Consider the following 14872-nt stretch of genomic DNA (forward strand, 5'->3'; position numbering starts at 1 on the left):
TTTACTTTTGAATTACATGATATGGAGATATGGAGAATTATATAATGCAAATCAAAGCAATCATAATAACAATTTAAAAATGCATCAAACTGACTATAGATTATACCAGATCTAAATGGCCAGCTCTAAATTAATCTAAATATGAATTTATATTTTAATCAGTTATTGTGTTAAGATATATCTAGTTAAATATATTTTGATACAACACTAAGGTTTACTATTATTTTAAAATTTAATTTTAGGCATCACTTCCTTATTTTAATCATAAAACTGTAATGTGACATTATAATACTATGTCAGGGATCAAATAATTAAAGAAATATTTATACATAGTATAAATATTTTTTAATAGAGGTAGACTGTTAAAAACGCTACTGTAATAAATTGGAATTGCACAAAATTTACTGGTATGATAAAAATGTTTTTAGAATTATGAAATATACAATGTGATATGTAAACTGTATATATGTTTCTTTTTCTGTAAATAGAGAGCAGCTGAACCTATTCCTCACACCATTATTTGAAGATTGTTATAAAGAAGATACTCTTGATGAAACTGTGATGAAACAAGGGTTAAGGTAAATAGCATAGGGGTTGGCGTAGAGGGCACATTGTCCATACAATCTTCCTTTAATATGTGTTGTGTGCACCTGCGATAAGATGATTCATTAGATAAGGCCTCACTCTGACAAGCATCATCGTTCAAGCCTCTGGGTACTGATGGAACAATTCTGCACCCACCCTGTAAATATGACAAGGTCAGCGTTTTACTGAGCCTCACAGAGTTAGGAGGAAGTAAGGTTTTGTTTATTCTCGTGGAGTTTAACATGCTCCAAATATAACTACTGCATTCCTTGAAATGCCACTCCTGCTTTCAAATTAAAGTGTGTGAATAAAAAAAACAACAACCCTGAACATTAATTCTTTTTCAACCATTGTGAGCCCATGCTATCAGTTCAGTTTTTCTGTCTGAAAGTTGTTGTCTACGAAACTTGGTCTTTGTCTCTGTGTTTGTAACATACATTTTGGTAAGCCATCTGTTAAGTGGTCCATGAACTAATGTGCCCCAGGAAAACGTGTTTGCTCAGCTAGTTTAGGAGAAAATATTCAAAACTGTCCCCTTTTCTTATATAAAGGATACTCACTTGTAATGTACAGTGAGACAAGGAGTGTAAATGCAATTTTGTCACAACACTACAACACTAAGAGAAACCTAATGTTAAAAATCAGAACTAAACAGAATAAAGTTTTTAAAAATTGGGTAGCAGTTCAATCATCTTCACCAATACAATTTTGCAAAGGTTCTAAAATGCAGCCAGAACCAGAAAGTAACTGGAAGTATTCCCTTACATTGTACATTACTGTGCTATATTTGCACTATTGTCTTGGTGATGCTTTATCATCCTTGACTTGTGTTTCTACCATATTTTAATAATCCTTACTATATTTTTACTTTAACCATGATATAACACAGTAAGGAACATATAGTTTTGCAAATTAAAAAAAAAAACGACTGAAAGAAGTGTTTTCTAGTCTTCATATATGAACACAGTTCTGAAGCGAGTACAGGAATGGATCCTGATAAACTCAAGAGGACTAAGGATAAGACTAACACCGTCCACCATAGTTGGACTATCGAACTCTCTCGAACGGCTGAATCTGGGCTAAACATCTGCAAACATGAACCACTTTCATGTTGTTAAGTGTGTCACATTGCAGGCTCCCATTTAGCAGAATTTTTAAAAAGCCAGTTATATTTCTTCCTCTTCAGCAGCACTGTTTGGTCACAACAGGACTTTACATGTTTCACTTCTGGGAAAAAGAAATACCAGTGTTAGCTTATGATGATCTTTTAGGCACTACTGCTGAGAACCAGTTACTGCCAACAACATCCACATGGTTACTAGGTAACATAGTGATATCTGATTAGTGTCAATGGGCACCTCATGTACAGCAGACAAGCTTTATGATTTTAAAGCAGCTTAACCAATTTCTTCTCCTCCACTCCTGAAACACAAAGTGTGACAGAGATTCCAGCCAGTGCAAAAGAACACGTGGTTTAAATTTCAAATCCTGAAGTGCACTTTTCAAGCTCGGGTTCTGATGACAATCTGTGGTGAGAGAAATGAGCCAGGATGAGAGGGATGGTGACTGGCACACGGAACCCACACACAGATTGGCAAGGTTGTGTCAGGAGTGCTGCTCCCACCCACCTGTCCTTGTGCATTAGTGACGAGCTGCCCTGTGACTCCTTGAAGCCCAGACAGGGCACTGCCGAAGGCTTGTGAGCTGGCTATGGATCCCATGGCTGCTGCTGCGGCTGCTGCTGCTGCCTGGCTGGCTAGTGGATTGAGCTGAAAAAGAAAGACGACAGGTTGACAAACTGGGGAGAGCTCAAAGAGCTGCCAAATACCTTGAGCTAGTTGCTGCACTGTGCGACAATTTAGCATTTGGGTAACAGCAGGTGGCGCAATATTAGCATTGCTGATGGCAGCGCTGGGGCCCTGGGTTCAAATCCAGACCTGGGGTGCTATCTGTGTGGAGTTGGTATGTTCTCCCTGTGTTCGTGCGGGTTTCCTGCAAGTGTTCTGGTTTCCTCCGACAGTCCAAAGTTGTATTGGTAGGTTAATTGGCTTCTTGGAAACTTGACCTGGGTGTGAGTGTGTGTACTGGCGTCCCATCCTGCCTTGTGCCTCTTGGTTGCTGGGATAAGCTCCAGTTCCCCTGCGATCCTAAAGTGGATGTACCGGTTAGAAAATGTATGGATGGTAACAGCATGTGTCTCTACTGGTGCATGGACTGTTAGGTTAGTACCATTGTACCATTGTAAATCTTGTCTGAAACAACAAATCATTCAATAGATGCAGTATCTCTTCTGTCCTGTACCTTTCAAGATTATTTTTTCTCTTTTAAATGATTATTCATCTATTTTTGAACAGTACTGTAGATAAATGCTTACTTAGCCTCCAGATCAGACTAGCAAAAATATTTTCTTCCTCTTTTGTTTCCTGACTAATTATTGGTTTTGTCTTAGTGTCCTCAATTTACAAGAAAGCCTCCACTGAAACTGAAAAATATTTTGATGCTTACTTGTGCATTTGTACTTTTCATAAATCAGTTCACATTCCTGTTCAAAGAGTCCTGAGGGGAGCCGTTTGCAAGGGCCGAATGCCTTTTTCAACACATTACATGTCCAGACACATTCTAGATTAGCATACCTGTCTTAATTATGGATATTCTGAAATGAAATGTCTGGGATGCTTGTAAAATGTATATTTTGTTTAAGTTCATATAACAAACGTTTTGACTCATATTTTCTCATTATTATTTAGAAGTACAGCATATTTCCAGCTCTTACAAATTGCATCTTTGATCGCTACTTATCTTTGTAATTGCTGGACCAAAAAGCTGTCATTTTTTATAGGCCATTTATATAAGATGTGTAAAAGACTTAATTTGTCTTTATCGGTCCTTTCATAACCTGTCATTTGCAGAGAGGATTGATCAATTCTGTACAAATTTAAAGACTGGAAATTGGTCCAAACATTTGAGTGTATTGCTAAAAAAATGTTCTTTCACATTTAACACCCATTCACACAAGAAACAATGTTTTCCTCCAGGAAACATACATGTGAAGCCATTCATTTTTGTTTTAAATTGTTTTTTTTTTTTTAGAGATCTCTCTTATGACGACCAGCTCCAACAATTAAGCGAATGAAAAAGTGGTCGGCATGCAGCATGCACTGTTTCTGTAGCACCTACTGTATGGATGTGTTTAGTTTGCTTGTGGTTTCAGAGGGACACTGCCTGTTCAGACCACGTACATTTAACAATAGAGGGAAGAAGCGTGGCAATGCATCACAGTAACCTGTCCTGTCACCCTCACCAACCACTTTGACTAAGAACTATTGCCCATTCCCTGCTCCTTTCGTAGGGTTTTTAAAAATGACAGTCTTTATCTTTGCACCATCATACCCACTACATTCTCTTGTAATAAACTCATCTGGTCCCAGAAATGAATATTGAGTGCCTCCTCACACTGATGGTTTGTTGCTCCTACAGGACAGCCTAATTCAACACTACTCTTGTGGGGTAATCCAGTTGGGGACAGAACACATGTAAAACTGACACATTCGTTTGGAAAAAGCTGATTTAGTTGTAATGCAAGAAAGGGAAAACCCATATTACACAGTCGAAGTAGATCACTGAAGTTGCTACCTGATACCTTGGAAAACTACAGAGCAAACTGAAATGTACAGAGCGTATGACAGGGATCTATTAGTCAAGCAGTTCTCTGGCTGCCTTTGCACCTATGCAAATATATATAGTATATCTCTGTCAAATGTCATTTTTAACAGAGGGACTTCTAAAGAAACCACCAAGTGTAGTGCAGTTTGCTCATGAATAATTTTGTAAAAACGTAGCACTAATGCAATTACATTCTCTCACAGAAGACTAGAAACTATTCCATTCGCTAGCATCTTCATTGATAGTGCTTTCTAATCATGCGTTGTTTTTACGTAAAAGATGAAAAATGAAAAAACTGACAAAACACATATAGAAGCTTGGATAAACTGTATAACAGTCTCTTCCTCACCCACCCCCACAATCTAACCTAGCTTAATGTTTAAAAACGACCAATTTGATAGCAGCCTCATTTAAGGATAATATCTCTTTTACATTGAGACCCTCACACTCACCATTTCTTTTTATTACAATCCATGGCCATATTTTATTACCATTTTCTGAAATCTAATGGAAAAAGTGACATCTACAATCAATACTTTTACGTTGATAGTAAAGGTTAATCACAATAAATATGATACTACATTTCTTTTTTAAAAAAAACAGGTTTTTGCAGCATTTACATTTCCAAGGGCTGATGAAATATTGTCACTGAGTCATTCATTCACATTATTATTTTTTGTTTTTTAAGCCTCAGTGGAAAGTGTGTCTCCTTAATAAAATATGTGGATTTTATGGTAACAGTCATTTACCATCCAGGTTCTGTCTCATCTCACCAGTCTTTCCCAGTCATGAGAATGGCTTAGATTTAAAGATGGTTTTAAACCATAGTTCAGAGTGTAGTAACATGATGGCAGTCTTGCAAATTTCATTGTTCTATGTCTTGCTCACAGGACAAATTGTTTACAGTTACATTGGAGCTCAACCTGAGACCTCTACTCTATTTTTATTTATTGCCATCGCCTTCAATGTGGATTTAGAAACAGCAGAAAAATGCCCTAAATTCAGATTTTATTCCATCTAAGAGTGTGTAACCAATAATATGTGATGAATATCCTTCAAATAAAGATGCTGTGTTTTGATATTTGGGTGATCAGCATGAAAGAAATCTTATAGGAATATGATTCCATTTGCATAGCTGTCTAAGTTTTGCAATGCGCAGATTAAACTTATAGTATTACATGTGGCATTAGACTAAGAGAATTATCTTTTTCATTAGCATTAACATTGACATGGTGACTGGCTGCTGTCCAATAACTGACCGGGGATAGAGAACAGTAGGGCTGTGCCTTCCTTAGGATGAGACGTTAAACCAGACGTTAAAGCAGGTCCTGACTGACCGAAAAGCGAGTGTCCATGGTACTTTTTAAAAGTATTGGGATGTTAATCACAGATTCCTGGCTTAAATTCCACTCTGGACTTTCACAATCTGGCTATTCTTAAGTTCCTCCCTTATCAAACTGGTAGAGTGATTTCACTACTTTATAAATCTAATAAGAATTTCACACATCTAATGTAACTGATTCCAAATATTTTCCAGACTTACTATATTAGGATCACAAAAATGGAAAAAAATAAATTTAGCTAGAAAAATGTGTTTTAATGAAATAATAAAAGTCTTTTGACAACAGCTTTTATCTGTTTCAAAGTTGTTAACCAATCACTACTTGTCATGCTGTTTAGGGATTTTTCAGTTTTGTCTGCTAGAATGCTAGTTTCCTTTTTTCCCAAATATGCTGGCCATGGATTAAATAAAATGATTCATTATGTGAATCTTGGATAATAAAGACAGTTATGATTTTTTTTAACCAAACCAAAATAACAAATTTTGAATTAAGTGCAAAATCGTGAACTTTGTCAAAGTACTGTATGGTTGCCATGTTGCCACTGGCAGAACAGAAACCTCTGGTCTCGCCACGGGTGGGGGCAAGAATTTGCAAGGATTGTGATGTGAAACTGTCCCTTTGTGCTCACTAGTTGCAATAAGTAAATGAAAAACATGGTTTACTAACAATGCTAATCCTTTTTTTGACTTTTTGAAAACTATATATAGTATATATACTGTATTTCAAATTATGCCTCACTGTCGAGCATTTGTTTGTTCAGAATATAGTGGACACACACATTACAAAGGATCTGATCAGCAGAAAGTCAAACTGTTTCCTTTTCCAAGGGATATTCAGCTAGCCAAGATGTGTAATAAACATGGGCACTGATGTTGGTCCCATTGACAAGTTTCTCAATGAGATTCTGTGTGATGTACGATAATTGTAGGTTGTGCAGCTGAGATTTTACCCCAGAAATATTTGAATGTGATCTGCACCCTGAGTTAACAGGTAAGTAGTATTTGTTGGCAAAAATGTCTCGTGGTCGATATGTTGAATTCATCTCAATTGCACTCATTCATATCAGCTGTTTGGGTGAAGACAAGAGCTAAGTCCTGCTGGACTTTTTATAACCTCTAATGTAAAAGATGTATTTTAGTTGGTTGGCAGGTTGCTCTTTTTTAGTATCTGAAAAACGTCACTTTGTACTGTATATATAGGAAATTTGCTGAGATAAATATAAAATCACCTGACTTCTTAAAAAAATACAAGCTAGTAAAATAAACCGATTCCACATACTCTGCTGCACTATTTTGCTTTTTCGAAGTAATCAGTACAACCACATGCTCAGACATGAATTCTAGACCTCTGGGCTTGAAGAGGGAACTACTTGCAGAGATGCTGCTGATTTGTAGCAAACTGAGGACATCCCCAGCCCTGGATGTGCTTGGCAAGTTGCACATGGTGTCTTGGAAAATCAAGGCCACAGCTTTGTGAAAACAGCTCCCCATCACAAAACTGGAAATGCAAGAACTATAAAACCAGAACCCAAAGAAGCACCTTTACTTGTCAAATAACCATGGAGCCCTACCATGGTCTGATGTAAGATAAACCTTCGCAAAATGTTTAAACCTTTGCCACCATTCAATTTCAATGAGCTCAAGAAATGAGATTATTCCCAGACAAAGGCATATTGGCCTATCCTGTATTTAATCTCAAGGCACTGAATTTAAAAGCAGTCACATCATTTGATATTAAACTTTAAGAGTAATAACAGTAAAATAGTAGCATTGCCAGAAGCTTTATGTTGATTTTCAAAGCTTGACATTAAATATTGATTTACCAGATCCTGTGGTGTGTCTTCACTATTTGTTGGTGCGCACTGTGAGAAGGCATTCTTTGTATGTTGAGTGTACATACTGTATGCACTACCAAACTGTATTTCACACTTAATCATACAGTTCCCATTCACACCCACATCTCACAATACATTCAGTACATTACCACTTAAAGTAGTCCATCCTTCCATCCATTTTCAAAATGCTGTATCCAATAAAAGGTATGCGGGAGCCTGAGACTATCCTGGCAAGCAACAGGAACAAGAGGGAATACACCCTAGACAGAATGGCAGTTGATCGTAAGGCAGACATAGACTCACAGTCACACCAGGGATAATTTTCCCAGACGTCAATTGAGCTACTTGTACTGTATGTTTTTGGACTGTAGGAGGAAGAACCAGAGGACCAGGAGGAAACCCACTCAAACTTGGGGAGAACATGCAAACTCCGTGCAGACAGCACCCAAGGTCCAGAAGTTCCAGGGTTCTAGGGCTGCGCGTCAGCAGTGCCAACCAATGCACCACCATGCCACCTACCACATCCAGTAGTTAATAAACCCATAGCAAAATCTATACTGAGTCAGGCATGAGCAGTCATAGCATTTAAGATGTTTAACATTTAAAGTTTAAGACAACATTTAAGATTTTCATGTTAATTCCTTGAGTCATGTTGATTTAAGAATGAAGACATCAAAAAACATTTAAGCAACTAATAACACTGTGAATCACAATTATCTTAATCAAGATGTGTCTTGACGTGTTAAGCACAGTCTTGTGATGACACTTCACTCTGAACATGTGTTACTGGGAGGTCTACAGCCTCATACTGTATAACTTTATACACCGATTCTGATATGCTGGGCTCAGCCTCACCCCCAACTCATCCTTACTGAAGAGAGAATTTTAATTCAAAAGCCTTCGACTGCTAAATTCTGCAAATGGAGACATGATACCACCGGATAAGAGGCATTGCATCTGAGTGAATTTATCTCTCATAAATATCTTCAAATAAATATTACTTTATGAAACTTAGGGACTGGATGGCAAAAGCTGCTGAAGTGCTACCAGTGAGGCAAATCCAGGCACATCTTACAATATCCTGAGTGATTGCATTAAATGATAACCCTCCATTCAAGTCTTCCTGTATAGATCCTTATGCAGTGAAGTTTGATCATTTGATGTGTGATAAGCTGCTCTTCCTGGTGCAGTTATGCTTAGCAGTGAATTACTTTATCAAAAGAACTCCCTCTAAGGAGGTCCAGCAGGGCCTGCTCTTGCCTTTGGGGATATTGGGTAAGTGGGATACATGTTGCTTGTGAAGGAAACATATTGAAGCCCCTAGGAAGTGGGCAAAAGGCTAGCCTAGACAACCGTGCCTGTCATTTTTTATCAGAGATGATAGCTACTGTACACAGAGGGCTGTGAACCCCAAGCAGTTTGTACTTTATTGGTAGGTATTACAGCTCTGGATCAAACCATTCTTGCAGCTCCAGCAAGCTGCATAATGCATAAAATCAAAACAGGGCCAGGTAGCCTGAGGAGAGACCACGACCACAGGCTCCTACCTCCAGCCAAGAGAAACAGCAACAATTCTATTGCTTTCTCCCCACAGGTTTAAATTCAACACCCCCCCACTTTTCATACCTTACCATATTTAATTTCTCAAAAACGTTTCTAATTTTCAGAGAGCTGTGGGCGGTCTTTTTTTGGAACAAGGCCGTAGGTGGACAACACAGCACTTTCCTCTAGGTGTCTTCAAGTTGGAGCTCTTCCATCTACATTATGGGCATGACTTGCTGTCACAATTATATATTTAGTGTGGTCTGGCATCAGACAATATACTGGCAAGTGTCTGGAGGTTAAAATAAAAAATGAAGTTTTTTAACCTGACAACAGTAGTATTTCATTCTGCGGCCTATAAAATTTTAACTCAGTTTGTCAGTGCTGCCTTGAGACATTTAATTTCAGCAAAGCTATTTTTAAAGGCTAAATCCCCTCAAATTAAACACATAATTTTGTAACTGTAAACAGGGAGTAAGAATGCCCATCAATGCGTGAGCCTATGAATTCCCAGGGATATGTATGCTTAGGATAATCCAATCAGACAATAGCTATTCAAACATGTCTAAGCAACACACAGGCAGCACAAAAGAAATAGCTTTTGTAAACAAAACACATTGATCAAAACACATATGATCTAAACATTTTCTAATGGCTTTGTGTTGTGAATGCAATATAAAAAAAATATTCACTATATTTCCTTCCTGTGTATCCGTACTTATTAATCCTCTCAGAAATATAGACAATATTTCTGCTTGTGCGATACACAAAGTAATCATCCCTCTCATCCGTGCTACTCCAATGTAGGTCCATTAGGTGAATTTTTGGTACTGAAAATCTGACAAATATAATGTATATATAAAGAACATGTTTTTTTTTTAAGAAACATCAGCAGAGCATTGAGGAAGGCCAAGAAAGTATCTTTTTTTTTATGAAGTAACTTAAAAGTGCTAAAGCTGGAGAAGAAGGCCTGTTTTGAAGATCTGACTTTTTGAAGATCAGCTCTCTGTTCTGGAGTCTCTGCAGGAGCCCCACAAGAAAAGGCTCTGGAGGGAAGGTGAGAGCGCCAGGCGAAAGAGGGAGGGGGAAAAAAAAGACAGCATCAATAACTTGATGATCCATTTGAAGGGAATGGTGGGAGCTTACAGTAGCACTCAGAACATCCTTTACACAGTGTGAATCGCTTTATGATTGTCTGCGTAATTCCCTCCTTTCGGGCTAATGCCATCCAGTAAGCCTTTTCAAAAACCCACTCCAGCAAAGCATCGCTTTTGCTTTTTTTCTCAATAATGTTGATGGTGGAGCCCGCACCACGGAGCTTTAAACACACATGAGGAGGGGAGAGCCGGGTTTGACTTCTAAACAGGCGATTTTCTACAGCAGTGATTTGTCACACTGCTACCAAGGGAAGCAGAAAATAACAGACCTGCATGATCACAGCTAACCCCATGATTTAAACTGATTGCATGTGTTTCTGGAGATAAACAATGATTCTTCTGTTTGCAAACTACACATAAAATGATTTTTATATGTTTTTTTCTATTTCATGTGTACTAGTAACACAAGTATTGTAGATTATACCAGCATTTTCCCATTGGTTTTCTGTTTGAGGTACCCAGTCTACCAAGCTGTTTACGTTACTGGGGGAGGAACATACTGGTATCAAACAGCCACAATCCAGCATAATTTGGGGGTTTCTCAAAACAATACATTTTCTAGTTACTTGGAAAAAAAGAAGTTTAGGACTATTATATTGTAGTCTATTCAATTAAATCAAGTGTATTATAGTTCATGAGAGCTGGGGAGATTTAAGGTATAGGTAATGCTCACTCTGTTATTTAAATGATCAAATTACCCACTTAAGTATTAACATTTAATTACTTGAAGTCTGTAGAAAACTGTAAAACAGTGACTGTCCAAGAGCTGGGCGGCCCTGACTCTATCTATGAAAAGAGCTGATGTTTATAGGAGATAGTTCACGTTGTCAAGCCACAATACCTTGGTGATACATGTAAGATCATAAAGACAACTTAGACATTCTACTGTGTTTGTGTTTTCAGTGAGAAGCTCTCCAAAAACGTGACAGTAGTCATTACTTCAATCTGTTCATTTTCTACCTTCCAATTCTGTGGGGGAGCCAGAGCCTATCCCAGCAGTCAACGGGAGCAAGGTAGGATTCACCCTAGATGGAATGCCAGTGACAGACACGAACATGGACATAAGTATGCACACACTCATAAAGAAGCCAATTAACTTGCCAGTACGTCTTTGAACTGTGAGAAGAAACTGGAGAATCCAGAGAAAACTCACACGGACATAAAAAAAACTCCTTGCAAAGAGCAACCCATGAATTGAACCCAGGGCCACGGCACTATGAGGCAGCAATGGTAACTACTGGGTCATCATGCTCTCCCTGTGATCATTCCATTTAAAACAGAACAATGGATAAATAATAAGATTGTGGTACACAGTAATACAAAAGAACATCAGTTTCAATGATTCTGTTTCCATAGTAGCTTGTGTCACATATGTTTTATGAATAAAAGCATCAAAGGATGTCCCTTTCAGTTAAACAACTCAAAAGTAGTCACTTTTATAGCAGATCCCACAACATTAATGATAACTCCTCAACATCGCTGTAAGAAAAAGCTGTCCATGTTAAGGCCAATAAAGTTACAGGGTGATACACCCAGCTGTTTCTGAGAAAGGAGTGCTAACTCATGGAAAAATTGATGGATACATTTGCATTAAATTTTCTGGTCTCTAAATTTGTCTTCAACACCGATTTAACCTTGATCCAGTTGGAGAGGTAAAAGGCTCCCCCCTTTGAAGAGACACATTAATCCACTGTCACATTCTTATACTCCTCATACTCCCAGAGTTAATATTGAATAAACATGGGTCAGTAGAGACAAATTGCAACACTAAAAAGAAAGAAAAATGTGAGGAATGTTTTATTGTCAACACTAGCACTGCACTTTAAAAAATCCATCTTTTGCCCCCCTAAAAAACTTTAACTACATTACATTCATCGTCCAACATACTTACCATTTGACCATTGGGGTCAGCAAGTGCAATAGCCCATGTAATCTCCTGAACGGGAGAGAAAAATTAGGCTCCGCGCTACCATACAGGCTCCTGAAAACAAATGCTTCATATAAAAAAACAGGAGCTTGTTTTGTGCCTGTTCCTTTGTGTGTCTCTTTAGCCATTTTGGACATGTACAAACACACACAATGCAATAAATGCGATCCCCTTTGTTTATCTGTATGACTCCCACTTACAGTATTTGTTCAACTGAGTTTGCATGCAGGACTCTTGAGTCAAACATTTAACTTGTTTCTGGTTAGAGCACATCCATGAGAGGCCTATAGAATTGCCAAAAACCGAATTTACAAGAATACAGTCAGAAACTATAAGCACTTAAAGATCTTAAAGACGTACAGTATGATAACATGCATTACCATGGCACTAAAATAATACCTAAGCAACACAAAATCAAACACAAGTCAGAGCAGACACAAACACAGGAGTAAATAGAAGCTTCATCCTTGTGTTACAACAGAGTCTCGAGAAGAAACATGGGGGTGACATTTGCTCATAAGTGTGCAAAATGTTGTTTTTGGAAAGTTGAAAAATTGTCATTGTGTACCACCCATGGAAAACATTTGTACAAACACCATGCTTTCTTATTTTATTACCTGGACAGTTTACTGTATATCAATAAGGCCTGTTTCTGGTTTTTTAAAGGACTAGTGACCCTATCTCTAGGTGACCTTTCCATGGCCCCTTCTCATGGTCACTCTAGATTGTGATGGCAAAGTACTTATGTTGCCTAAAAAGGTGTAGGTATTGTATTTACATAGAATTAGAATGAACAATGATATGCTAAGAACATTATGCCAAGTACAGGGGCACTGTATTTGAATCTGTGCTGTTTACAGGTGTCCTGGTGGGCAGAACATAATATATTTCAAAGAGGACACAATTTTATTTAATGAAAAAGCAGGTCATTCCGTGCCCGGATTGGCTTATTTGAGGGCAATGGAACATCCGAGATGATTGAATACAGAAAAGAATGTGAGACAATGAAATACAAAAATCTATAGTGTTCAAACATAATCCCCGTTTTCAAAAATGCCACTTCCTTCCATGTATTTTGAAATGAGCTTTGCAATGTCTACATCAATTCTCTTGCTGGTAGATTGTATCTGCCATGGTGCAACTTGCTGCTGTTGATTTATAATACTTTACTTGGCATAGAGAATACTTCATAATTATTCTTTAACTAACCATCATCAACCGTCAGAATCAGCTTTCACTGGCAGTGTTTTACTCAGCTTCAAGGAAATTAAGAACTATTAAGCATGTAGTAGACTGTTAGTGTATGTTGAAATAGATATCAAGACATTCAATAAGACATGGCACATTATAAACCTGAGTACAGCACAGTCTTTACATTCAGCATTAACTGAATAATATTCAGGGCTTACTTGATTCAGAAATTTTAGCCCATTTTCTAATTTCCTTACAGAGGTCACAACAAAAAAAAATTTTCGGGCACTTAAACAAGTTTAGAGGTCTTCCAAAATAAATCCAGTAGACGCCTGGAAATGCAAACAGAAAGTGCCTTCAAGAATTTGTTTTCTCCATAATTACCAGGGTGCAGTGGCTCTTTTTCTAACCTCTAAACTGGAGAAAGGCGGACCAAACTCAGAAAAAAAAATTAACATTTAAAAATACAGGGAACGTGGTGATGGAAGTTTTTTTCTTCTTCTGTTTCTCCCTCCCTAGTCTTTTCCACTTCTCTGTGAACTTAATCAACTGTGACATGAGAAAATACACTGGGCTCGGCCAGCAGGAATCCTCCTGCCACCTGAAAATGTCCTCAGCAGTCCACTGCTTGAGACTCTACAATGATCCTTCCGACATCAATTTTGCACATGTACATCAAAATGCCATTAGAAATGCTTACAAACCCCTCCGACTCGCAGGGCCCCCTCGCTTGGCCGCTCCAGCCGAGAGCCTGCCTCTAAAGACTCCCCAGCGATCGGCAAAAGAGTTTGTTTTTTTTCTTTTCGATTACTCATTTGAAAGCTTTTGGCTGCAGAAGCGGCATCTTGGGGAGGGGGGTGAAGACGGAGAATCAAAAAAAAAATATGACAAAAAAAAACCATCTCGAGGACAGGTCCCCATATTTTCGAACATTCTGAGTAGAAATACAGTATCAGATAGCTCACTGAAAGAGAATGAAAAGCGCTGGATGACAAACTAGCATGACAAGTTATCTTGCAGCACATTATTGGGCTCAAGGTCGACCGCACTGGCTATTTCAGAATCTCCAATGTGCTTCTGGGAGGGACGTTCGCCAGCGCTCATCTTAGGAAGTTGCTAATGTCAATGAAAGCAGTCATATTTAATGAAACTGACGCAAGCAAATAAAATAAGTATACTATACGGGAAGATTATTAATATCAATCAACATAATTGGTTGCATTTTAAATTCCTCTCAGTATACAGTACGTCCAGTTGTAGACAAGAAATGCTACATGGTCTAATGGATTTAAATACATATTTTAAACAAAGATGTCAAACAAAATCATCAATAACGCAAACAAAAATAGAGATAGAAGAGTTATTATAAGTATTCAGTGTGAAATAGACGCACTGTCAAAATGAAATCATAAAACCACAAGTTAATATCGGGCTTGTTCTACCTGAGCATAAATATAATCCTGGCAGTGCTGAAGTATGGACCTAATCAGCCTCTGCACTGATTGCTGTGGGATGTTCTGACAATCTTCCTTTGTGGCTATGGCCAGCTGGCACAGGTTGGTAAATCACAGTTGCCTCCTGGTGATGGCATTGCTGAACTGGAACTACTGTAGGACTTGTGCTGTCCAAC

At 38.1% G+C, this 14872-nt stretch overlaps 1 protein-coding gene across 1 annotated transcript in view; it reads right to left on the bottom strand.

The window, feature by feature from the left end:
* pou6f2 (POU class 6 homeobox 2) overlaps positions 1-14872 on the bottom strand; it is a 155538-nt gene that overhangs the window by 30747 nt on the left and 109919 nt on the right. The window contains exon 5 of the mRNA XM_088919152.1: positions 2214-2354. Within this exon, the coding sequence (XP_088775278.1) occupies positions 2214-2354 (141 nt within the window). The remainder of the gene's footprint in view (positions 1-2213; positions 2355-14872) is intronic.

The sequence above is a fragment of the Atractosteus spatula genome, chromosome 6 (assembly GCF_055471065.1).
Source record: "Atractosteus spatula isolate fAtrSpa1 chromosome 6, fAtrSpa1.hap1, whole genome shotgun sequence".
Taxonomy (NCBI): Eukaryota; Metazoa; Chordata; class Actinopteri; order Semionotiformes; family Lepisosteidae; genus Atractosteus; species Atractosteus spatula.